General features: G+C 43.8%; 2 protein-coding genes across 2 annotated transcripts in view; one reads left to right on the top strand and one right to left on the bottom strand.

Moving 5' to 3' along the window:
- The window catches only part of LOC123508546 (leucine-rich repeat serine/threonine-protein kinase 1-like), a 30,565-nt gene extending 8,784 nt beyond the window's left edge, over window positions 1-21,781 (bottom strand). The window contains 32 exon segments of the mRNA XM_045262288.1: window positions 461-671; window positions 942-1,147; window positions 1,404-1,676; window positions 1,934-2,151; window positions 2,355-2,511; window positions 2,946-3,142; window positions 3,464-3,586; window positions 3,866-4,090; window positions 4,265-4,343; window positions 4,482-4,652; window positions 4,913-5,057; window positions 5,453-5,598; window positions 5,888-6,022; window positions 6,142-6,309; window positions 6,664-6,792; window positions 7,172-7,320; window positions 7,323-7,388; window positions 7,655-7,839; window positions 8,038-8,286; window positions 8,757-8,886; window positions 9,105-9,297; window positions 9,547-9,693; window positions 9,981-10,139; window positions 10,471-10,641; window positions 10,899-11,053; window positions 11,160-11,303; window positions 11,481-11,754; window positions 11,922-12,075; window positions 12,360-12,496; window positions 12,950-13,094; window positions 13,383-13,542; window positions 19,108-21,781. Coding sequence (XP_045118223.1) covers window positions 461-671; window positions 942-1,147; window positions 1,404-1,676; window positions 1,934-2,151; window positions 2,355-2,511; window positions 2,946-3,142; window positions 3,464-3,586; window positions 3,866-4,090; window positions 4,265-4,343; window positions 4,482-4,652; window positions 4,913-5,057; window positions 5,453-5,598; window positions 5,888-6,022; window positions 6,142-6,309; window positions 6,664-6,792; window positions 7,172-7,320; window positions 7,323-7,388; window positions 7,655-7,839; window positions 8,038-8,286; window positions 8,757-8,886; window positions 9,105-9,297; window positions 9,547-9,693; window positions 9,981-10,139; window positions 10,471-10,641; window positions 10,899-11,053; window positions 11,160-11,303; window positions 11,481-11,754; window positions 11,922-12,075; window positions 12,360-12,496; window positions 12,950-13,094; window positions 13,383-13,542; window positions 19,108-21,586 — 7,680 coding nt within the window. The 5' untranslated portion in view covers window positions 21,587-21,781.
- On the top strand, window positions 16,354-17,758 carry LOC123508548 (PHD finger-like domain-containing protein 5A). Its single transcript, XM_045262291.1, has 2 exons — window positions 16,354-16,728; window positions 17,131-17,758. Exons 1-2 carry the CDS (start codon window positions 16,536-16,538, stop codon window positions 17,268-17,270), a joined length of 333 nt encoding a protein of 110 aa, XP_045118226.1. The 5' UTR covers window positions 16,354-16,535; the 3' UTR covers window positions 17,271-17,758.
- Window positions 21,782-27,127: the final 5,346 nt, after the last annotated feature.

Raw genomic sequence — 27,127 nt, 5'->3', positions numbered from 1 at the left:
TTAGTCCATTAAGTTCAAAGCTTGTTAGTCCATTAAGTTCAAAGTTTGTTAGATACACTTAGTTAGTTGAATAGATAAAGGATCTTTTCATGAGAGACAAAGTAGCAGATGCTTTGTTGTGTGAATATACACAGAGCAAAGAAGCAGTTGGCAAAGCTGGTGAAATACTGTATAATTCTGATAAGGCATTGGTTTTCTTTACATAGAATGTTAAAGAATTAACATCCAAGAGTTTACTGAGGCTTGTAATCACTTCTGTTCATCTAAGGAGAGCCACCACTCATTAGAATGTTGCCAAAGTGAGAGAAGCAAAGGAAAGCTACTGATGCAGCAACATGCTTCCCAGCAACATCAATGAAACACTAATAGGCATGTTTGTTTGTTTGTTTGTCTGCCCCACATAGACAAGTGAACAGACAGGCTTCCGTCTGACCCCTCATCACTGGGTGGTGTGGCTCACCTGGGAGATCTGAGAGGCTGTCATGGAGCAGTACAGGGGGTTCATCTCAACAAAGGAGCCCCAGTTGTCAGGGAGGTGCCGGGCCTGGGGGTGGTTGCCCGGCCCCTCATGCTGCCCGTGGCACTCCAGACACACGGGACAAGGCACCAGGCGGGTCACTAGGAACTTTCCTTCACTGGTGTGAACAAAGCGTGTGCCCAGTGTAGGATACCTTGGGGAGGAAGACAAATCAGTGTTACAGCAATGAGATCAGTGTTGTTGATCTGCCAAGCTGACCCCTAGATTCCAGGGGCATGAGGCATCACTGATGTGCTTGTTAAGTCATCTCCCTTAGCAAGACTTACAAACACTCATTTAATTTCAGTTATTTACATTATTACATTATTTTCGAAATTTCTTATAAAGATCTGTACAACATTTACTTTCATAAATGAAAAATTAAAAAATTAACTAAATTGTCAGGAGTGAGTATGTGACCCACCAGTCCTCCAGCAGAGTGTCTATATGGTCCACGGCCAGGGAGAGCAGCTTGGCCACGCACTCCGGCGCCGGGTCCAGCACCACACTCTGGATGCCATTGGCAAGGATGTCTGCTGCAGGGTTGGCCACCTCCTTGTCTTGGAAAGGTCTCTTGATCACCACAGCTTCATTGGGAAGGCAAATCTCTAAAACAGCTGAGTTGTTCACCTGTAGAGAGGTTTCCATAAAAAATCATCGACTCATCAGTGCCGTGACGCTGAAGCTGTACATAAAATTAATAAATAACACTTCTTAGATCTAAGACTGAAAAAAAAAGGTAAATATCCCAAAGCTCATCAGATGATTCCCTCACAATATGAATCATAGATAATCTCATTAATGATCTACATATATAAAGCAATATCCAGTAATGCTTGTCATTCATAGCTTTGCATACAGCCTCCAAAAAGTCCCACCCCCATACCTCTACATCTGACCACATTCCCTCCTGGCGGACGAGGAAACGCATGCTCTTGTAGTCATAATACAGGTGGTTGGCTTGTGTGGTGGGCTGTGAGGAGCCAGGTGGGTGGCCCCCATGTCCATGAGGCATGTGGTGGATGCCATGTGAGAAGGGCAGCACTTCTCTCATGCGGAAGAGTGTGGTGTGGGCGTAGTGCAGCTCCATACCTGTCTGCCAGCACATCCATTCTGCCTGCCCTCCCAGCACTGACGACAGCCCTCGGTCATTCAACACCTGTAAGGCCAAGTGTTGTCATATAGACATCTTCATCAACTTACTATTACTGCAATCTCATCAAATAATGGACACACACAACCTTACTTAACTAATGGATGCATGTTCCTCAAAAGACTCTTGGACATTTACTCGATCTACAATAAATCAAACATTATACAAGTAAGAAATGAGGAGTCTTCACTTTAATCAGCATCGAGGACTTGAAGAAAAGAGCAGAGGTGAGGAGCAAAACAATGAGGAAGTGAAGTGGTTACCTCTCGTGGCATGACAAAGTAGTTCCTGACAATGTCCACCACAGCGTCGTCTGCAAGAATGCGGGTGATCAGCCGAGACCAGAATCCAGAGGGGAAGTATGACATGAGGAGGAGGCGGCGAATGGCGGCGTGAGGGGCAGAGCGGTGGGTGACCTGGACTGCTGGCGGCTCAGGACATACTGCAGGACTGCCATCAGCACCTTCCTTCTTGGGACTTCCTGCAAAAGTAAATAAATACTTTGTAATATTCACACTACCCTCTTTTGATAAACCATGAGCAGTGCTTATCAAATACACAGCATATACCTGACATTGAATTCTGAAACATGATAGTCTTACATAGAAAATTGATGTGAAAAATAATTTGGAAGTGTAAATCTATATAGAGTTCACAGTACTGAGAAAATCATGGAGTAAATACCTATGGCTTCTGTGGTGAGGCCGTGCGAGGAGAGTGGCCGAGGTTTGCGTTCCTCAGTGCTGCTCATGTAGAAGGAGGAGTTCCCCACTATAGTAGATCCAGTGGAGGTAGAGAACTTCTTGTTTCTGATGGCCCAGCCCCTTGAGCGTACAGGAATCTGTGGGGCAGGCAAGGTGTGCGTTAGTTCACTCATCACAACAGAGGACAATGCACACTTAACTAATAGCAGAATAAAGAAAATAAGGTGACATTAGGTCTAATCAACTATCACTTGAAGCATTTGCTGTTCAAGTAAGTAGGTCATGAAAAATAAGTTCAAATAAACCAGCTACAGGAAACTATCTATAAGAGAGCTATATTCTCTCCTCAAACTTCAAGGAACTGTTTACTGCAAAATTTATAGCATAATAACCAAAGTCACCACTGACAACACGAGGAGTGATCTAGTATTACAAACCTTTCACTAGCTGTAGTCATGTTCTTATTCAACCAAAGCAATTACAGTTATCCATATAAAGCAACAAATATCACACAATCACAGGCAATCAAAGGGATAATCCTAGCAGAATCTGAATGAGTGAACATCCATACCCTGACATCCGTCCCAGGCAGGCCACTACGCAGCTGTTCCTCTGCGGGCAGCAGGGAAGGAATGAGCAGTGTCCTGTTGTCCCATGTCAATGCCACTTCAAACTTGTTGAGGAGATTCACTATATAAGACTTGGCATCCATTGGGGCACACGTTGAGGACTTGAACACATGCTTGAGGTCATCCAGCTTCATAATGCCTGAGGAAAGAATCAGCTGTGTTTATGATCTGCTATTCTGGGACTTGACCTTGACACAACTGACTCTTCTGGCAAAATAGAATAGATTTAGAAGAGCACTCAGACAATGGCAATCTGGCAATCAGTACAAGAAAAGTAGGTCAAGTACTACATAATCATGAACAATGAATACATATAAGTTTGGAGTTATATTGCATTAAAACATAATTAGATTAGACTTGACATAAACTATATTTATTACACTATCTTTCCCTCTTGTGCATGAGCTATACATACTACAGTAGGATAAACATAAACTCTCTCTCTCTCTCTCACTCTCACCATTCCTAGCGAAAGGGTTGATCTCCCTGATGGTGACCACGTGGGCCAGCATATCACAGAGCCACTGGGGGTCCAGGAAGTACAGGTCCTTGAGGGTGGCATCCTCATAGTGCAGCATCACACCTGCAACACACCAACTTACTCAGCTCAACACTTCTCATGTCATTATATACTTTATAAATTATTTCCTTCCTTTATTTACTTTTCATGAATTTCTGGACTTTTATAGACATGATATAAGAAAACAAGCAAGAATTAAGTTTTCTTCTTCTGTATCCTGTCTTGTTTGCATGTTTTCTATATATATTTTCCAACACATGACTTTTGAGAAATAGCCTGAATAGATAAAGTATAAAATGTATGAGAGTATTATTTTAGCAGGACAGCCACCCCCTTTCTCACCATTCTCATGCAGGAAGGTGGTGGCCTGGTTGAGCTCCGCCACATCCCTGAAGGGGCGGTGACCTCGGCTGGACATCTCCTGGGTCACCAAGGTCTGGTACTTGTCTGCTGTCAGCACCGGGTCACGGCCCTGCACCCGCCGCTCCAGGGCCAGCACGCCTATCACGTCCTCCAGGGCCAGGTAGGAAGCAGGGATCCTTTGCTCCAGGAGCCGTTCTTTGCTCCCTGTAAGGAGGTAAAATGTGTGTTAATTCCCATCATGCTCCAATCTGAATAATCAAGTTTTTAAAAGCATAAAAAAGACAAAAGGTGATCTATACGTTACTAACATAGAAATGCTTTGGAAAATTAAAATCTAACTATTTTCAAATGCAAAAAAGTGACATCAACTACACTTACCTGGTGTTTTGAGGCAGAACACAGTGTCATATATCAAGTTGCAGAGAAGCTTGACGTTATGCCTCGTCTTGCAGCTCACCTGAAAAAAACAAAAGGACCATCACAAATACAGAACAAGAAGTTACCCTAGAAAAATCTAGTAAAAAGAATGTGTGATTATAGCAGGAGAGCAGCACCACATCATAGCAAACATCACGGACTCCTCCTTGTCCTGTACCTCTATGGTGTCCAGGACTCTTGGAAGACCCAACTTGTCGGCGTCTATCACGTTGATGAACTTGTCACGGATCATCTGCTGCAAGTCTTCACTCCAGGACGGAGGGAACTTCTCCTTCACCAGGTCATAGTGAGTCCCCACAATGAGCACTGGAGAGTTGGGAGCTCGGGCCTGCGGGAGGGATAATGACAATAATGAACTATTTATCAGGGAACAATGTACATTCTTATTAGTTACCATTTCCTTCACTTGTATGCTAATAATTTTCATTTTCCTATACAGCAATGGGGTGGGAAGTCTCATAATGTGATCTAACCAGCAGCAAATGAAAATGCATACAATAACATGCTGCCATTATTATATTTTTTGTTTTATTATAAGTAAGATTTTAAATGCAGTAAATCCATAAGTAGAAACAAAGTATCAGTCACCTGGATGTTGACGAGCCACTGCAGGATCTCGGCCACCCCTCGCTCCCCATCACTGATCTTCCACACCACCAGGTAGAGGGAGCGCTTGGACAGGAAGTACTGGTGTGTGGCATAGTACTCCTTCTGCCCCCCAAAGTCCCAAGTCCTGTGAAACAACACCATCACTATAGACAAAGACTCATATCTACAAATATCAGTTACCTTTACAGTTCTCAAGAGTAGCATGATGCACCTCTTTTATTATAAATATTCCAAGGATTCTTAAATGCAGTAATCTCTCTACTTAATACTTTTTATTTGTGATTGCTGCATTAATTACGATCAAATGACATTCTACAAATCATCCATTTTAGTATCATTGCTTCTGGGTTTGTTTATATTAACCCTCAACTTAAAAATTTTACAAATATTATCATAGATGACAGTGTCTTAAACATTAATTAATTTTTTTTCTCAAACCATATTCTATTTCAGATCTTGAAAGCAAATTATATTACAATCTACAAGCAAACAAGAACCTGTACATCTGTTGGCACACACCTGAACACAACAGGACCATAATTGCTGTGGCCTCTTATTTTCTTCTCAAATATCCAGTCCCCAATGTCCACACCAACGGTTGACATGCTGGTGCCTCGGGAGGTGCGGGTGTTGATGTTCTTGTTGCCCATCCTCTTGGCCCAGTGCTGACACAACAATACACAACAATGTAGCAATGGACACAGTATCATAGGCTTAAGGCAATGTAGGAAGGCAGGATAATCATGCAGTCCTTAAAACTGCTAACACTAAAATATCATCAAGAGACAGTCAGCTGGCAAGTGAGAATATTCATAACTTCCCCCCATATATTTCCCATACTTATTTGTCAGAGAGTATGTGATCCATTCACAGCAGAATTACAATCAACTCAATACATGCATTTACACAATACTGTACATGACAGGTGAAAGCAAGGTGTCATGTCACTCTCACCTCCACTGGCTTTTTCCTGTAAGAGCCCGTTCCTTCCTGCCGTAGCTGCTCCAGGAGGGATGTCTTCCCGATGCCTTGGACACCCACTATCATCAGTTTCATTCTTGCATAGGGTCTGGCATCCTCCAATATGCTCTGTAGAGATTCAAGTTATTACTTCTGATTCAGCTGCAGTATACTTAAAAGTAATCTTAATGGCAATAAAAGGGATCAACATCTGAAATCAACTTTGTAGTTTTATGTTATACACTAACCTTCAAGTAACCTATGACATCCATGGTTTTATATTTCTTGCTTTCAATCATGGACTTGAGTGGCTCCTGCAGGGAACAGCCTCGAGTGTTGAGGTTCCACAAGCGAGAGAGCAGACCCATCTCCGGAGGCAGCTCTGTGATGTCGTCGTTGCCGGATATGTTCAGGACCTGCCAACACACCATCACTGCTCACTCACTCTCCCCCACAATAAACAATGACCAGGAAGAGAATTTAGACTTTTGAGGCTCAAAACCTAATACATAAAGGAAATCCTGACATACATGTATACAACCCAACATTAACAGGAGAACAAGTGATAACGATTTGAAGAAACAGCTTTCTAAATACAGTAGTAAATCAGTGAGTGTTCTGGAAAAACTATAAACAAAAATCTAAACAAAAAAATTAATAATCTGGCCTGAGAAGATGGAATATTATGACCTTGATGCAATCCTGTAAAAATGGACATAAGTGAATACACACGGTGACCGCTGCTGACTCATGGCTGGATGTGAACTCACCGAGAGGTTGGTCAGCTCGTGGAGGGTGGTGGGGAGGTCCCGCAACTGGTTGTTGCTCACATCCAGCATTGAAAGGTTGGGGAAGAGTAACCAAGACTTTCGAGGAGTGCTGGTTCGGACGGGGCTTGCCTGAAACACAACATAATTCAGTGTTTGCCTTTCTCTTTATTGACAATAGTTTAAATGCTACATTGTTCTAATTATCCAATAAGAACTCTTTTCAATTAAGGGAATGAACATAAGACTAAAGACTGAAGCTTTTTCATTTTAGGGGTTCACTTTGCACACTTCATAATATTCTAATTCATCTTTGTTTACACTCTTTTATGTATTTTGTACCTGTCATACCACACTTTTACCTCTCTTTTCCCTACTTCCTCCTCCATGTCAGTGCTATATCTTCCTCTATATTAATAATTTTCTTTTCATACACAAGTGATATGAATAAGAATATGCAATGAAAAGACATTCCCATCCATCTGCATCTGAAGACAGGCTCATCACTCACTTCATTTTCATCAACTTCAGTCACAAGAGAGAAGTCACTGTCATCCAGATAGAGTGAGAGGCGTGTCAGCTTGTTGTCTGCCAGGATGAGGGTGCGCAGCGACTCCAGGCGCATGTGGCGGCGGTGGATGCAGCTGCCAGGGGTGGGGAGGTACCCATAGGAGAGCTTGTTCCTCCCCGAGCCCGGGCAACACTCAAGTTCTGGTTATACTTGCGACCTGCATATATGTAAAATGGGGGAAAGGAAAAGGAGGGGTATTTATTGGATCTAGCTACTAGAAAAAATGAGGGGGGGAGGAGGAATAGTGTCTCTTTGTAGTGATCATTCAGTGGAATGTAACAAAATTTTTCTCATGCATGACATAATCATAATCTTTTCCATTATACTATTATTAGAATGGTAGGCAAACTATTTTGTAAGTGATCACAATATTTAAATTCAAAGTACTACATGGTGTCATAAGAGGTGACAGCATTTCAGTACCTGGACACAAGAATTTGTTGTTCTTAGTAATTTCAGCCAGGGCATAACAGGAGGAGACTGTGGACTCCAGGCTCTCCAGGGACTCACTACGGGCAACAGTGGGCCAGGCTCGGATGCGATTGTGGGAGAGGTCCAGCTGCTTCAACCCCACAGGGTAGCTGCTTGCTGAGCCCATCTCTGTTAGTCTGTTCACAGTACAACAATGTTAACAAACTGAACAAACTATTCTGCCTTAATACTTACATTACAATCCATTTCTTGGCTAAATTAGATTTATGTTGGCAAAGTCAATTAGCATTCAGCACTCACTACATCCCTCTATGCAATTAATGCCTATCTTGAAGTCATGATTCTCAGAGAGACAAATTCCCGCGGTCATTCACCTATTATAGCTGAGGTTGAGACGGTTGAGGGAAAGGGCCAGGCAGGCCAGGCCGTTGGGGACGCACATGAAGGAGTTGTGGGACAGATTGAGGGACTGTAGATTGGACAAAGTTTCCTCCTCTGTTTCCCTCACCCCAATCAGTGACTCCTGTATCTCCACAGTGCTTGACCACAGGCTGTGATGCTTCAGCTCTCGCCGCCGGCAGCAAGTCACCACATTGCCGTGTTTCCCCAAAGACAGCACTCCTCTGGTGGTGGAAAACTGACTCCTCAACAAAAGTGACACCAGTGTGAAGATTTAGCATCAACTCTTCATCAACTTTATCTCTTCATAATTATTTCCTTAATCTCTATTTCAGAGCTTAGATAAAATGTAAAAATGAATAACCAGTAATAGCCATATGAATGCACAGGAAACCATTCTTTAATGAAAAAGAACATATATTAGGATTAAAGATCTTTATTTCACAAGAGATATATATACAGAAAATTATCGCATATATCATTTCAAAGCTGAATTCTACTGATTAAAAACACTAATCACCTGAAATAATGCAATTAATGTAACTAGTCTATGAAGATATTACCAACACACTGTAACTGCATGGAACACATAATTCTGTGTCCTAGCCTTTGCTGTCTGTGCCATGCAACACTACAGAACTAAGGCCTGGACCCTGCAACACTACAGAACTAAGGCCTTAAAATGCAAAATTACCTTGGGTCAGGAGTCTTCCGGCGAGCTGGAGACTCTTCTGTGAGGTCGTCAGGGAGACTGAGGTGAAGGTCACTCATGGATGACATGCTGTCCTCATCACTGACCTCACTCATGGCATCTGACCCAATTCCTGGAAAATCACAGTAACACATTAACTTACTTCTTCACAGATGGATGTCATTAGTCTGGGATAGTACAAGGACAATACTCCTAAATGGAAACTTTGAGTCATCACTGTTAATTTACAATCTTCAGGATATGATCAGAGGCACCAACCACCAACAAAACAATAGCCATCATTATCTGCTAAATTACAGACGTTTACTTATCCCCACAGCAATGACCCACCTGAGTCGTGTCCGTGACCCTCAGGCCGCACGGGAAGGTCATGCAGCAGGTTGAGGGACACATTGAGCTCCCTAAGTTTTGGTGCAGTCCAGATCTTGTAGGGGAGAGAAGACAGCTTGTTGTTGGACACATCCAGGAGCTGCAGAGCTGGCAGGGTGAAAATTCCATCCGGCAAGTTGTCCAACCGATTGTCCTGAAGGAGCAGGCAAGGTATTAAAGACTGTACACACTGAATTCTTCATAATACATACACCAATTAAAAAAAAAATACTACATAAACACTGTATGAGATGAACCAATAGGTAATAAGCCTTTCACAACCAAAGTGCTCCTAAAGTATTAGAAAATGTATAATTCTTAAACATATACAAAAAGGTCTATAGTCTTCCAGAATCCATGGCAGTACATGTATAGCTAGTCACCAGGTTCTACACTTCCTCACCTGTAAGTGCACTTCCTCCAGGACAGATAGAGGGCCTTGGAACAGCTCTTTCTTTGAGCCTTTCCTGGGCAGTGTCACAGTGCCATCAATGAACTGGCCAATGGAGGGAGGCAACTTCTCTATCTTGTTCTGGGCTGCATTTAGAATCTGAAAAAAAATTTTCATAAATACAACACTGCAATTTTCTTCTTTACTCAGTGCTGTAAAATATTCTACAAGTATAAAACCAGAGCATGAAAACTGTTTAAAGTTACTCCTTTTCCTTAAAGCTGTATTTCAAGTTTAATGGTAACATGAAATATGTAGGCTGCTTCATCAAGTAGGGAGTCATTTGTACCATTCATCTAATGTATACTGATCTTCATTAAGCTATCACCATGACACACACAGCACTGAAGATACAGACAGGTGCACCTCACCACCACCACACCCACCTTGAGGCTGGGCAGCTGGAAGATCATGTCTGGCAGCTCTGTGAGGGCGTTGTTGGAGATGTCCAGCCTGGTGATGGCGTACAGTGCAATGACCTGGTTACGGGGACTCAGCCTCAGCTTGGGGTTCAGATTTACTGAGGCATCCACCAGCCATTGGTCCTGAAGAAAACACAAAAATGATTAATTTACAAACTTCTCTATCTCTTAAGTAATGAGATTCTGAAAATGCTTACTTATCTATCTATCTTAAAGTAGGTGGCTGAAATCTACCACAACCCAAATTTGCTGAAAGTGACTTCTTAATACATCACCTCATGGCGGATGTCTCATGTATTATATAACATACCATAGTCGCATATCCAATATGATTTTTTTAATGGAGGGAGACTGTTTCTGAATGACTGAAAATAGAAAAATCAAATTACTGTATCAAACCACAAAAATCTGTGACACTTTATGAATTGATTTTCATAGCAAAAGATGTACTGACCTTGAGGTAGGAGAGACAGCGTTGGCCGTGCCAGTTGATCATGACAGGGGTGGAGGGGGCAAGGGAGGAGTACACTCCCCCACCACTGCCCACATTAAGGGAGCTGAACTGTTGGCTAGGTTTGATGTCCAGGGCTCGCTTGTTGACCTTGAACTCTGGATCAGGGTGAGCCTGAAGACAACCACCATGGTAAAGGTTATTGTAAGTTAAGTTTTGACATATTTGTTATTAGTTACAAATTAGCAACACAGTGATGTATTACTACTATCATATACCACTTCATGTTTTGAATTTGAAACACTTATTCAAAGTCTGTTAATTTTCAATACTTGGAGACTTTATGAAGAGCTCTAGTCTTATATACAGTGTACAATTTTCTTTTCTTTCTGCAGTCTCCCTAAAATACTTGATGTGATTACATATCTGACCTTGAGGGCAAGCAACTTGGACACAATGACTTCATCCTTGGCGTGAGCAGCAATGAAGAGCGCCTTACACTCGTCATCCCGGGCATGGCTCTTCAGCAAAAGGTCCAGCATGCCCAGGTCTCTGTTGCGGCATGCCTCCACAAGGGCAGTGGATCCTACACACACATATTCATCATTAATAACTAATAAATACAAAAAGCCATCAATAAATCAAGAGTTTTGCTACATTATTCAGTGTGTATTGATATAAAACGAAGTTACCTGTGAAAATGTACTCATCCTCAGCAAGTCGTGCCATCTCGTCGTCTGGCAGGTATACCCTCAGATTGGGATTGGCTCCTGCCGTCAGGAGCATTGACACTATGATGTGGTGCTTGTTCTTGACGGCAATATGGAGTGCAGTTTCTGTGTGTAGAGGAAGGTACAAAGTTGAAAATGTTGAGGATGACAACCAATACAACAAATCTTAATCAACATCATTTAATAATCACCGAGGCAATACAAATGTAATTTCAATAACATCTGAATATTTATGTATCTATTAACTATTTCAGTCTCCACCCCAGCTGCTCGCATCCTCACCTGTGTTACTGTTGCAATACATGTCGATGTCCAGCGGGGATAACATGTTGTCCTTGTGAGCATTGTCTGTCTTGACCAGGTTCAGCTTGGACATGAGTGCCTGGATGCCCCCAGAGATGCGGTGCTTGGTGGGACTTGTCACCTCCTCTGTCTTCTCTGCTGAGTCTGTGTTGGCGTTGAGGCTGCTTTTGGTGTTTTCTCGGCTGCTGGACTTTGAGTCGTTGCTGCTGGTCTCTTGATCCTTCAGACTTCCCTCCTCTAATTCCTCTTTACTCTGTGAATGGTAATACAAGACATCTATCATCTTACAATCTTACAAATACAATACTTGATATTTACTGTATTTTTGTTCTCTACTATTACTAATTACACAATCCTGAAGAGACCAATGCCATGTTCTTCTGTTCCTCAGCTTCCTAAGAGCTATAAAGGAATGCTTACCTTCACCCGGTGGCCCTGGACTCTGTGCTTCAACAGAAGGTCCACAAGTTTCTGGTTGCCCACGTAGCAGGCCAGGTACAGGGCACTCTGTCCCGTCACATCCTTCATGTTGATGTCAAAGGCCATGTCATACTCAAACTGACCTGTCTTGTCCCTGGAGGAAATAACAAGTTGACTAGTTAAAAAACATCACAGAAGACCAGAGACTATGCAACAATTAATGATTCATTTGTAAATAAGACAGCTTAAGAACATCATAAAGAGAAATCAAACCAATTTAAGGTAAAAAGAGCAAAGGAATGTATTTACCTCAGTGATCCATTCATTCACAAGTAAAACAACAACTAAAGAACATAAGAAAATTGACGAGTGAAAAGCAAAAATCAGAAGGCAATGTATAATTTTCTCCACTCATTCAAGAAGCAATGTTACACTGACCAGTACTTATGGAGAGCTTCCTCTGGGTAGGGGAACTTGAGTAGCAACTCCAGCACAGACATGTGGCTGTTAATGATGCAGGCATGGAGGGGCAGCCACCGCTCCACTGTAGACACACACGCCAGGCACGGGAACTTCTGCACCACCAAAAAACAACATAAATGAGTGAATGAACAAGTGAATGAATAAGTAAAAGGAAAAAAGTGACCCATTAAAAAAACAGTCCATTTAACTGTTGCTCTCATAAATTTTATATAAAAGATGTTTTGACACTCTTGTAATAGTCTGAGTTACAAGAAAAAGGCAGAGAGAGTGAGAGTGTTCCAGAGACTACCAGCAAGAGTGAGAACTTTCCACAGCAACACAGCATACAAAGTTTTAGATTCCTTGCAATACATATTTTGATGATGAATAAAAAAGTAACTCATAAACAGACAGATTTTTTTAGATAGCTTCTTAATAAAGTAAATATTCAACAGAAGTAAGCTGGCAGAGTGTCTTCTGGAAATATGGATGGGAAATTTCAACCACTACTTCTGACATTGTTTTTGTTGCCCCTGGTTGACTTTCTCCCCCCTCAATAAAATCACCTTGAGCAGCATCTCGGCAATGTCCCTGCGGCCATAGTAGCAGGCGATGTAGAGGGGTGAGTACTTGGTGACTGGGTGGATCCTGCCGTCCGCCCCATGATCCAGCAGCAGCCGCACCATCTCTCGCTGGCCCTCCTCACACGCCCTGCCAGCGACACCACACCATGCATTCCCTCACCACCACTGTGGCAACTTATAAACTATGGTGTGTGTGTGTGTGTGTGTGCAGGGTGAACATTTGGGATGTAAAAGAGAGAGAGAGAGAGAGAGAGAGAGAGAGAGAGAGAGAGAGAGAGAGAGAGAGAGAGAGAGAGAGAGACTTATTCTAATATGTAAGCCACTTAAAACTTAATAATCAAAGTGCAATATTATGTTTGTAGGTCTTTACCACACACACACACACACACACACACACACACACACACACACGTACTTAAAGAGAAGAGTGTTGGAACCATTGGGGGCAGAGTTAATGATGATCTGTGCCTCTGCCCCAAGGTCACGCAGGATGGCCTTGGCGCGCGACACATCCCCACGGCTGCACGACTCCCGCAGCGCAGAGTGGAGCTCTTGCCGCGCCAACTCCCGCGCATCTGTTGACCCGCCACACATGCACAATAATTAGGGCACAGGTTTCTTTTAAGTTGAAAGCTATTTTTTTTTTTAACGTTTCGTGTAAGCTAATAGAAAGATAATCATATTTATGTTGTTAACTGATTATTTGGTGAATCTAAATACAAAGAAAAAGCATAAAAATCAATGCCTCTTAGACTACGGCAAACACGTGATGTATTAGAACAAAATTATCACCATGAGGAAACACACCCTATGTTCCAAGGCAATGACGAACTTGTACATGTGAACAATAAAGAAAAAATAATGAAGTTATAATAAAAAAATACAATAAATTTAGTGAAGTTCATGGCCTCGCATAAAGAAAATAAATGAATGTTGTTTATTGTGACAAGTAACAATAGCCGACTTACCTGCCAGGCTTGCCACTCTCCGCTTACTGGGTTCAATTCACGGGGAAAACAACACATGTCACGTATACATACTTACCTGCATCTCATATTTGCATCACAACAACAATATCAACAACAACAGCAATAGTTCTTTTCCAGGCAGCACTGTCTCGCTACGTGTTTCATAAGGGACCGAACATCTTACATATTTCCCTCGATAACTTACCTTCACTACATCGTCAAAATCAGAACGTAGCAGTTAGGTTACGTGACACTTGGGAGTCACCGCATTCCTAAAGATTTCATCGTCTTATCTACCTATCTACACTGTTTCAGAAGGATGTTATTGGAATTTATGAGGTTTTCATTACCTGGTGATATTTCAACTAACATTATTCATATATCAACAGGGAAGATAACCTCAGTAACCACACTGTCTATCCCAATGACCTTAACGAAAATTCTTATGAGAGCCAACGGCATTTCAGAATAAAGGCCTAACTCACACAAAACTGAATCATACAGTCAGTCATACTTGTCAAAATGAGTGCACACAAACGTCACAGGAGACAGACAGTAATGCCACACGAGATAGAAAGGAGAACAAGTAGTGCATTACAGAGTTTGAAGGCAGCGATACCAGCCGAGGCGAGCAGCAGATCAGATTCAAAATCAATCAAGTCACCATCGCCGAACATGAAAGCAGGAGGCGTAGTCCAAGGAAGAAGCTGAGCGGCGCGTCGATCAGCACATGACTGGACTGGAGGGGCACTCACACCCACACCCGGGCAGCTGCAGTTTGGAGCTAATACTGCAGAAGTGACAAGAGCACACCTCCGTAACACCACCCAGCATCACGCCAGTCTTCGCTCATCAGCATAATGCTTCATCACCACCACCATCGCCACAGCGCGCCTCTACGTCTTCACTGCCTTGCCCTCACTCTCGCTCTCTTATCGTGACGCAGCGTGTTATCTACGGTTCTTTGCATATCTTACAACGATACAGAGGTGCTATGTAACTAGATCACATGGGATCAAAGGTTACTTGTATGTAAGCGATGAAAAAAGTACTGTATTTATGTGTGTGTGTGTGTGTGTGTGTGTGTGTGTGTGTGTGTGTGTGTGTGTAATTCACCACGGTCGCCTACTGGTCATCCAGCCAGTCTTCCCCATTACGGAGCGAGCTCAGAGCTCATAGACCGATCTTCGGGTAGGACTGAGACCACAACACACCGGGAAAGCGAAGCCACAACCCTTCGAGTTGCATCCCGTACCTAGTTACTGCTAGGTGAACAGGGGCTACACATTAGGAGGCTTGCCCATTTGCCTCGCCGCGCCGGGACTCGAACCCGGCCCTCTCGATTGTGAGTCGAGCGTGCTAACCACTACACTACGCGGTGTGTGTGTGTGTGTGTGTGTGTGTGTGTGTGTGTGTGTGTGTGTGTGTGTGTGTGTGTGTGTGTGATGAAATAATAGAATATTCACAAGAAAGGGTACATAACAGTATGAGAGGAAGCACGCAATCAGCATTCAGCATATAAAATTACAGTTTCCGGTTTCAATTTTCCTTCCTGAAGACGATTTTGCGCCAGCTGTGCCAAGACAACACGTGCCTCACCCCAGCAGGGCTCAGGCTACAGCTGCCGTTAAAATAATCGCATTTAAAACCTTCGGTTTGTTTACGTCATGCCAGCCAGGGTTTCATTTCTAGCTTCTCTTCCGACGTTGGCAGCCTATCACATTTGAGAGATGTATAAGAGGGGATATGATAGAGTTATTTAAAATGTTCTCAGATACAAACTACATAGATGTGAGATCTTTCTTTACCTTAGAGGAGGAAGTAGGACTAGAAATCATGGCAGGAAGATTAGAAAGCAAGGCTGCAGGTTAGATATAAGAAAATATTTCTTTAGTCATAGGGTGGTAGACTTCTGGAATGCATGGCCAGAGATGGTTGTAAATAGCACTAGTTTGACAATGTTTAAAAACAGATTAGATAAGCACTTAAATTTATTAGATTTATAATTATGTACAGCGCTGCATGATAGTTTTTATAAGAAATTTACTATAGTTAAACAAGACATGATCCCCATGTATGAGGATCACAGATTGTAGAGGAATTCGCTGCAGGACTTAGCCCTGTTAATGGGCCAAATATTTAGAATTAGTATATAATGTATTGTGTACTTGTAAGTGTATCTTTAAGTACTGATGACGAGGTCGCTGTGCGACTGATACAGGATAACCTAGATGGGCCCTGGTGGCCCTTTGTTATCCTATTATTTATGTTATGTTATGTTACTTCCCACCATTGAACAGTGAAATTGTCCTGACTACAGCATCAAATAGATCTATAATCCCTGACAGTGGAGCAACATCCCCACACCATACAACCAAACAGTAAAACCAAAAATGGGGAGTAGATATGTGGCAGCAGGCTTACAAGGCGTCCAGACGGTTAATTCATATTTGGCGGGGATGCGCGCGCGGCTGTGCGGGACGGGTGCGCGGTGCGAGGCCGCGGGCGCCTCATGACAACAAACGTATGCCTGACGTGGGCCGGTGGACGCTGGGGAGAAAACTTTCCACAAAAAACCCCTCCAGAAGTGAACACAGACCATGGCAAAGCATCATCCTGACTTGATCTTCTGCCGCAAGCAGCCCGGGGTGGCCATCGGGCGTCTGTGTGAGAAGTGTGACGGGAAGTGTGTGATCTGTGACTCCTACGTGCGGCCCTGCACCCTGGTCAGGATATGTGACGAGTGCAACTACGGCTCTTACCAGGGTCGCTGTGTCATCTGTGGAGGCCCAGGTACACTGTGGTGCTGGCTGTGTGTGTGGTGTTAGGTGTGGTGTGGTGATGGCGGGGATCAATACTGCGGCGCCCAGCAGGAGGGGAAGGGAGGGTGGCGGCGGTTTCGGCCTTGTGTTGGGGTGGTGGTGGCGGTGGTGTGGTGTCGGGAAGCCTGTAAGGGGCTGGCTGGGGTCTGGTGGTGTGCACCACATGATAGTTACTGTCCTCACTTAACATCAGTTTTGTATTGGGGTCCTTTAAGTTTCAATTATTGCCTGTTAGGTGAAACGTTTATCCAAGTGCTTAGATGAACGTGAAATATTTTTCTCTCTCTCTCTCTCTCTCTCTCTCTCTCTCTCTCTCTCTCTCTCTCTCTCTGTCATATGTTAGCATCGTGACATGACCCGTCTCCTCCCGCAGGAGTGTCTGACGCCTACTACTGCAAGGAGTGCACGGTGCTGGAGAAGGACAGGGACGGCTGCCCCAAGATCGTCAACCTCGGCTCCTCCAAGACAGACTTGTTTTACGAGAGGAAGAAATACGGTTTCAAAAAGAGATGAGGCGGGCTGTGGGTGGGCGAGGGGTGTGGTGGGGCTTTTTGTATCTGGAGACTTATTTTCACTTTATATTCATTATATGTGATGTTCATTAATGATCAAATATATTTTGTTTACAGGTATACATATTATTACTGACCTTCCTTTGCTTCTTGATAATAGAATAATGTAATTAATGGAGGCCACGTATGTTATGTATTACTCATGAACATTACTTAACCAAAAGTAAAACATAATGCCAGAGCACTAAAATGATTAAAGAAACAAAACCATTTGATTGCCAACATTCTGGTTACAACAAAACATGCAGGGCTGCCTTGATCCCTGTGCTGCAGGAATAAGACATTGTTTACCATAGCACTGGCTTTTAGAAAAGCCAGTCTAGTATGTAATCACTTGAAAGTTTGTCTTCATGTATTATATGGGTAAACATTTTTATCGTCTGGGAATAAACACCACTGGTATGAATTAATAAAAGTTTTCCACAATAATCATTAGTGCATCAATGGAAGCTAACCACTAACCTCACCAATCACTGCTGCAGTACAGTGTCAGCAGCTGTCATGGCTCATGAACGAAGAAAGGGAGTGGCCGTTTAGTTTCTAATACAAGTGCACGTCACACACTAGGAGTGAAGGCAAGTGTGCATGGCTTATTTAGTGAGTACAAACAACTTAAACATAAATAACTAATAAAAAAGGAGCAAATTTAAAGAGAATGAATACCAAGGTAAATAAATATAACAACTTAAATAAGAGTAATAATTAGAATACATATACCTACAGATAAGTGAAAAAAAGCAATACAAAGTTAAAAGTAATTACCAATAAGTATAAATAAATAAATAATGATAAATAAACACGAGAAGATACAAACAACTAATGGAAGCTACAAGCACCACAAGATAAGCCAAGAAGCAACACACACACACGCACACACACACACACACACTCCTCCCCTACACTTGAGACAGGCCAATCTCCCAAAGTAAACACAACTTCCCGGGGCAGACTATACAGTTATGCTCTCCACGTCCATGAAACTCTACGGCTGCCCGGTAAACATGACCCATCTCTGCACCACCACCACCAGCACCACCGTTGCCTGTGCTGATGGGATTGCCTCGCCTCGCCCCCGTCACCTCCCGCACGTCTGGAGTGGGACAAGATGTATGCGCAGGACGGTACTACGTGACAATGGGATGTATGTGATAGTTTGTGATGCTGTGTGTGTGTGGTGTTACTTATATATCAAGCTGTGTGTATGAAGGTAACTGGCGAGACACGGAGTATGCATGTATGTATGTACTATGTATTTAAGATAATCATTGAAATTATAAAGAAAGTTGTGGCCAATAAAATATCTATCTAGTCATTTATCTATCTATCAATGACTTAAGGAATGGTTGTGAATGAGACTGTGATGTTATGAGACGACAGACTTCAAAGCATCTGGCTCACAACAGCAGAGAATGTGTGGTGCACTTTAATTCCGTGGCGAGGTACACGTGCACCCACCTGCAGCATCTCCCTTCAATCAATACCTTCCAGCACCGTCATCGCCCCTGCCTCGCCTCGTCGCCCATACCGCGCCCCCGACACCGACTCGCCGGGAACACGTATGGACATGTATGGGTGTGAGGGAGCTGAGGGTGTTTCAAGTCATATAATACATCAGGTATTTCTGGTGCTTCCTTGGGTTTACTCGCATTACTTGGGTGTGAATGCAGACAATGCGTGGCGGAAAATCGAAGCAGGAAAGCGTCAATACTCACGAGGGGTGTATCAAGGTGTGGGTACATATAGGTACAAGGAGTGTGGGTGACGGAGCGCCCACTTACCTTGGTGCAGCACAGGGTAGTCCAGGAAGTAAGAGAAGGCGTCAGAGGCTTTGTCCACTGACTCCTTGGCGCTTTTCTTCAGCCGGTCATCAAAACTTGCCCTCCTGGCATATACGCTGTCGGCTTGGGGCGGCGCCAGGGTGAGGCAGGATGCCACCGAGCCTCGCCTGCGATTGGCGGCGGCTGACGTGGGCTGCTCGAGGAAGGCCTTGCCCTTCAGTGCGGGAGGAGCCTCGGTGATGCTCGACTCTTGCTGGTTCTGGTACGAGCGATGCAAATCGTTAAATGTCCCGGAAAACGAGAACCGACGGGAAGGAAAATCTGGCACGCTGCCCCGCCGCTGCTGCGCCCGGAGCTTGAGAGACTCGCTCCTCACTGGCAGCGGCTGTGGCGGCAACGGGTTGTTTTTGAAACTCCAGGAGAGGCGCCACTGACTGAGCCGCTCTGTTAAACTGGGCCTGCGTTTCGTGACGGGCGGAGTGTCGCTGGCGGGCGGCGGGTCGTCAGGCGGGCGGGGAGAGTCTTGGGTCTCGTCTTCGCGGTCTAAATCATCGTCAGTTCCGCTACCATCATTCACCACTTCGATTTTTCCAGTCTTACTTAAGCGGACCCTTGAAAACTCCTGGAGGTCAAGTGAGGCTCTCCTGTCCATCGAGCCTCTCCGGCTGAGCACCTTGGACTCCTCCATCTTGGCGAAAGAAGGAAAAACAAAAGTGTTCGTCTTGGTGTCGTCGCGGCGCACAGGGGCGCCTGTGTCAGTAGTTTCAGGGGCCTGTGAGTCTGGCGCTGCTTGGGGAGGCTCTTCAGGGACCTCAGGGACGTTGGTGGCTAGCAGCCCGTCGCAGGCTTTCTCAATGGCCTCTTGCATCACTTTTAAGGTGTCCGTTGGTTCTTGTGATGGCGAATAGTAAGGGCCAGAAAGATTCTCAGAAGCTAGTGGGTCTGTAAGTAGGCTGGTCCTTATCTGGTCCACATCGGAGGGGAGTCTAGCGACAAACTCCTTCACAATGCCCCCAAACAGAAGGGCTGCTTGTTCCCTGCCCACGTCCGTCATCTTGCCGGGCGCATCGTTCGGGGACTCAGCCTGGCAATGCCTCATGCTGCTCGCCATGGTCTCGCTGCAGATGCTTACCAAGTTGTCAAAAATAGACTTCTCAGATTTTTTCCCAAACTCAGCACCAAGCTTCATAAGGGCCTTCTTCAGGGCCACCTCTCGCTGCTGTGGTGTGTCCTTGCTCCCCACAGCGTCAGCCAGGCTTGCTTCACCACCTAGAGCAGGCTGATTGAGAGGTGAGGAGTCAGGCTTCCTGACCTCGGGTGTCTTGTGGCTGGTCTCTTCGCGTCTGTGAGGACTCTCGTCTGTGTTTCTGTGGCAGCGGGAACTAACATCTTTTCTGCGCGTCCTGCTGGGGGAGGCTTCTATCTTCTCTTCAGCACAAGTCTCTGAGCTTTCAAAATAAGTTGGTGTGCTTTCAAAATCAAAATCGGTGAAGGTGGACCATCGCATGAAGCACCTGTCCTGCAGGCTGCCCCGCCGCAGGACAGCCACAGTGCGCTCTGGAGTGTTTGGAATCTTCCTGTCGCTGCTCCGGCCTGGCTGTCGCCTCAGTATTATGCCTATGTGCTCCTCAGCGACGGCAGACTTATTCCTGAGACGGCCACTGGGAGACCCTTCAGGTCTAAACAGCGGCTCTGCCCAGCCAGTGGGCCGGACTGACCGAACAGCCGCCTGGCCACCGTCCTTGCCCTCATCACCTTCCTTGGCTGCTGCTCCTGAACATTTGGTCTGTGTGTGCATGATGTCGTTTCTTGCCGAGTCTTGTCCCGCGCAGTCCGGGACGCTGCGCTGGGTCATGTTTGTCTCAAACTGTGTGTCTGTATCACTGATTTTCTTGAAGCTTAGACAGACCACATTGTTCTCTTCCGCTTTCTCTTCCTCATCACTGTTCTCCTGCTGCGCTGCGCTGCTCCTAGCAGGCACGGCAGGCACGGCACGTCGGACCGGCTTCTCTCCTGAGCTGCGTTGCTTCTCTCCTCCTTTCCCGCTGCTGCGATCAGGCGGTGTCTTTGTGTGCAAGGCAACAGTTTGAGCTATGGTGTGGGTGGGTGTGGTTACAACCGACCCGTTTGTGCTGATGACGTGGTGGGTGACAGTGGGTGAGGGGCGAGACTCCTGGGAGGTGACAGCGGCACTGTGGCTCTCCTTGGCGTTCATGCGACCCGAGCTAAGGGTGTGGCATAACTTCCTGTAGGAGGTCGCCACCACCCCACCCTTATCATGGTCCTTTCGCGAGCTTTTTTCTTTGGTTCGGCCGTCTCGCTTCTGGCTACTGCCCTCCGCCTTCCCGCCACCTTTCCTCCTGAAGCAGCCTTTCCTGACGAAGGGCGGGGTGCTCTTAGGGTCCTGCCTGGCGCCGATGAACTTTCTCTCGAGAGTGGGCGTGGGTAAGGGGCTGTCTGTCTCCACGAAGTCTGCCATGCTGCGTCCTACGTCATGGACCAACACGAATGACTTTCAACGGTTTGGGTTTCGAATAATGAGACGTGAGTGACAATCAGCGGCCAAACTGTTCACGCTGAGAGGAAGCAACAAGTACAGGGAAAAGAACTCGTCACACAGACACACACACACACACACACACACACACACACACACACACACACACACACACACACACACACACACACACCGTCAATTTAGTTTTCCTACACTGGTTTTAGAGAAATATGTATAAGAGAGGCTTTCAGAGATAATCCAAAAGGAAGAGGAAGAGAAGAAGGAGGAGGGAGAAGAAAAGGAGAGGGAAGTGAATGAAGAAGCCGTACACAACTTATGTATGGTGTTCGGCGATTTTGTAAACTCACACACACACACACACACACACACACACACACACACACACACACACACACACACACACACACACACACACACACACTTTATATCTTGCTTTCCTTCTTTGTTTACTGTTTAATATGACATCAAGCTATGGAGAGAGAGAGAGAGAGAGAGAGAGAGAGAGAGAGAGAGAGAGAGAGAGAGAAGAGAGAGAGAGAGAGAACACAACAACGATTTAACAACACACACACACACACACACACACACACACACACACACACACACACACACAGAAGAAAGAAACAGAGAATATAGTCTTTCCAAGTATCACCACAAACACGAGAGCCAGCAACTTATTTCCTGACACAGCCCAATGCAAACACTAGCAGCCCAACACAGCACACGATTCCTTCACTACACTGCAACACTTCATCATTACTCCAGAAATCCAAGTACATCGGCGAGAGACTCAATGTTCACCTCTTAATGTTCACCACACTCACACACGCAGGCTAACTAATTGGGATTTGAACACTTGGTAATACGAGGCGAGAACTTCACCGATGCGCCGCGAGGTAGCCAAGACGCAGAAGGAAAGGAGATGAATGAAGAAATGTGTGTTTTTGGAAGATTAAACAGGTGCGAAATAAGAAGACATCGAGGTTTAAGGCAGTGATGAGAGGTAAAAGTGAGGGAATTTAAGGTGGGAATAATGAAAGAAATTGAAAGATTTATAGAACAGAGGTGGAGACAAGCCAGAGTGATGAAACAGAAGAGATGGAAGGTGAAGATGAGAGAAGGAATGGTGAGGGAGGAGATAAAGAAAACGAGACATGAGATTGAGGGAGGAAATTAAGTTGAGGAAACGAGGAAGGAGGGGAGAACAACGGGAATGAACGATCAAGATGTGAACATTTGCGAGGAAAAGAAAAAAAAAAGTGAACCAATGAATTAGAAATCGACAGAATATGAATGAAGAACAAGTAGAAAAAAGAAAAGGAAATGATAAAAGAAAAAAAGATCGAAAGAGAAGTTGATGCAAAGAAAATTAATAATAAAAATAGGAAGACAAGACATGTTAGTGATACCGAATAGGCGTGAAGGATAGGAGAAAAAACATACCGAATAGGCGTGAAGGATAGGAGAAAAACATATACGGAGGAGGAGAGAACAGATGCAGAGAGAGGAGAGGAGAGAGGAATGAGAGAAAGAGAGGAAGGGAGACAGAGAAAGAGAAAGAGAGAGGGAGAGAAGAAGAGACGACGCCCGCTTACTGTGAGGTCACGAGGCGATGTGCGGGAGAGTGACACACACACACACACACACACACACACACACACACACACACTCTCTCTCTCTCTCTCTCTCTCTCTCTCTCACCACAAAGCCACGCGCTACTAACTCACCTTACCTTATGAAGACAATGTTTTCATCTTTATTAAATGAGAAACAAGATACATCACATATTTGTCACTCATTACCTGTACACATTACGTAACTCTCTCTCTCTCTCTCTCTCTCTCTCTCTCTCTCTCTCTCTCTCTCTCTCTCTCTCTCTCTCTCTCATATTGTTGGGTATTTGTGTTAGTGGTGATAGTAGTAGTAGTAGTAGTAGTAGTAGTAGTAGTAGTAGTAGTAGTAGTAGTAGTAGTAGTAGTAGAGCAAGAAAATAAGAATAAGAAAAATGAGGTGAAAAAAATTGGAAGGAAGACAACAACATCAAAGAAATGAGAATGAAGTCAAGAAAAACATGAAAGAAAGAAAGAAGAAAAGAAAGAAAGAAAGAAAGAAAGGAAGGAAGGAAGAACGAAAGGCAAGAAGGCAAAGATAGACAAACACAGCAGAGAAAGGAGAAGGAAAATGAAGAAAAAAAAAAGAACAAATATTGAAAAAAAGAAAAGAAATAAAGAACGAAAGAAGAAGAATGAAAAGCAAAAAGACGAAGATGAACGAAGACACAAAATAGATAGATAAATAAACAAAATAGACAGACAAAAACACAAAAAAGCTAAAAAAAAAAAAAAAAACCAAGAGATAAAGAGAAAGCGCAAAGGAAAAAGAACAGGGGAAGAAAACCTATAACTTACTGACATCTTCCTAATTCTGACGCCTTACCTGACCCCCTCCACCTCACCTTCGCCCCCCTCCCTACACGTGGCAATAGGCCTAAACCATTCACCTGCAGGAGCACCCCATTACACAAGTGCCCTGTTTATTACCTGTAGTGATGGTAGCAGGTGGGTAGGTTAAGTTTGAGCAGGTTAGGTTAGGTTAGGTTGGGTTGGGTTGGGTTAGGATAGGGAAGGATTGGAAGGAAGGAGGGAAAAAAAGAAGGAAGGAGGAAGGAAGGATGGAAAGAAAGAAGGAGGAAAGGGAGGGAAGGAGGGAGGGAGGGAGGGAAGGTAGGAAGAAAGGAAGGAAGGAAGGAAGGAAGGAAGGGAGATAGAGGAAGGAAGGAAGGAGGAAGATAGATAGATAGATAGATAGACAGATAGATAGAATGATATATACATTACTCGGTAACATACAGAAAGGTCAATTGAAAAAGAAAAAGAAAAAAAAAAGAAAGAAAACAAAAGATGGATGGAACACGAAATAAAGGGGAGAGAGAGAGAGAGAGAGAGAGAGAGAGAGAGAGAGAGAGAGAGAGAGAGAGAGAGAGAGAGAGAGAGAGAGAGATACATGCATTGACAGACTAAGGAAGTAGAGAAACAGGAAGAGAAGAGAGAGAGAGAGAGAGAGAGAGAGAGAGAGAGAGAGAGAGAGAGAGAGAGAGAGAGAGAGAGAGAGAGAGAGAGAGAAAAAAAGAGTATTTATCTTTTTCTTTTCATCTCTACAACCTCTAAAGAAATATGCAGGAAGTTTACATGTGTGGCTCTCTCTCTCTCTCTCTCTCTCTCTCTCTCTCTCTCTCTCTCTCTCTCTCTCTGACATCTGACTCCCACGACGGAGATTATCATGACAATTTTTTCTATATTTTTTTTTAAGGATTTTTTTCATTATGTCTCAATTTACTCCTTCAGACACTCAACCTACCACCAGGAATATCTCTCTCTCTCTCTCTCTCTCTCTCTCTCTCTCTCTCTCTCTCTCTCTCTCTCTCTCTCTCTCTCTCTCTCTCTCTCTCTCTCTCTCATTTACGTTTTTGTTTTAATTTTTCTCTCTTTAATTCCACTGTTTCACATAATCTCTCTCTCTCTCTCTCTCTCTCTCTCTCTCTCTCTCTCTCTCTCTCTCTTTACGTACGTGGAGATGGAAAGAAATGAGAGGAAGGCAAACCGCAATATAACAACTATACGGTACTAGAGAGAGAGAGAGAGAGAGAGAGAGAGAGAGAGAGAGAGAGAGAGAGAGAGAGAGAGAGAGAGAGAGAGAGAGAGAGAGAGAGAGAGAGAGAGAGAAATGAATGTTAATTATATAGTAGAAATAAACACATATTAATAAATTTTCTCATGGATTAAATAGAGAGAGAGAGAGAGAGAGAGAGAGAGAGAGAGAGAGAGAGAGAGAGAGAGAGAGAGAGAGAGAGAGAGAGAGAGAGAGAGAGAGAGAGAGAGAGAGAGAGGCAGATAAACAGATGGATAGATAAACCGAAAGAAAAAAAGAAAGGAAGGCATAGAAGAAGAAATAAAGAAAAAGAGGAAGACGCAAAAATATAGATAGATAGATAAACAGAAGTAGATAACATAAATAGTAGTAGATAGGTAAGTAATTATGTACAGATAAACAAATATAGTGATTAATGGATGGATAGATCGATAGATGGATAGATAAATAGACAGATGGACAGATAGATAGATAGATAGATAGATAGATAGATAGATAGACAAATGAAGGAGACAAAAGCACCATGACAGAAGGACAGGTATCAAATTATTTACATGACCAGGTACAGAGAGGTTTGTTTTCCATGGCACCACCACCACCACCACCACCACCACCACCACCACCACCACTACTGCAGCCACTGCCACACGAGTCACCACCACTAAGCCCGATGTACCTCACGACATCACCACCATCGCAACTACAAATCACCACCATCACCCTCACAACAAAACACCATCACCGTTATTGCACCACCATCATCACCATGAGAGGCCTTTAGTCATGAACGCCACCACCACCACCACCACCACCACCACCACCACCACCACCACCACTATCAACTACAATTATTAATGAAAAATACAATAAAACAACGAAAAAGAACATTAGACAAGCAAAAAATTCCACACTTCCGCCTCCTTCTCTTTCTCTTCTCTCTTCCTTCTTTTCTTCTTCCCTTCCTTTCTTCCTGTTTTCTTTCCCCCTTTTCACAAACAAGCTTTACCTAACGTTATCTTACCCCCCCACACACACACACACGAGAGTAGAGATGGAAAATAACAGAGAGAGAGAGAGAGAATAGGAAGCAGGAAAAAAGCAAAAAGGTGAAATGAAACAAGCTGAAATAAAAAAAAGAAAATTAGAGAGAAGAATAAAGGTAGATAGAAAAGAAACAATAGATAAAGGAGGAGGAAACAAGGAGTGAAGGAAGAAGGAATAGAAGAGGCGGGGAAAATCTCGAGAGAAAAGAAGGAAAAGTGAGGAAGTGTAAATGATAGGCTGCGGTTGAGAGAGAGAGAGAGAGAGAGAGAGAGAGAGAGAGAGAGAGAGAGAGAGAGAGAGAGAGAGAGAGAGATGAAAGACAATACAAAATAAAAAAAGAATAAGAAAGAAAAAAGTAAAAGAGGGAAACGGAGAAAGAGGAAGAGAGAAAATGAAGAGAAAAAGAGAAACAAAAGGGAAAAAATAAATGAAATAGAAGAAAAAATAAAATAAAATGATAAAAGAGAATGCATGAAAGGAAAACAAAAGAAAATACGAGGAAATGAGAATAAAATACGAAGAAAAGTAGAGAGAGAGAGAGAGAGAGAGAGAGAGAGAGAGAGAGAGAGAGAGAGAGAGAGAGAGACCTTGTAAGGGCTCCACGTGGTGCTGTGTGGTGAGGGGAGAAAGATAAGAAGGGAGAGGAGAGGGAGAGCAAGAAGGGAGAGAGTTTGTAACCTTGAAGACATTATCGAGTACAAGACTAGTAATGACGACTAAAGAATGAAGAAGACAAATAATAATAATAATAATAATAATAATAATAATAATAATAATAATAATAATAATGATAATAATAATGATGATAAT

This window comes from Portunus trituberculatus, chromosome 25 (assembly GCF_017591435.1).
Source record: "Portunus trituberculatus isolate SZX2019 chromosome 25, ASM1759143v1, whole genome shotgun sequence".
NCBI lineage: Eukaryota > Metazoa > Arthropoda > Malacostraca > Decapoda > Portunidae > Portunus > Portunus trituberculatus.
Note: the sequence above shows the minus strand (reverse complement) of the source record. Positions and strands in the feature narration are given on the sequence as shown.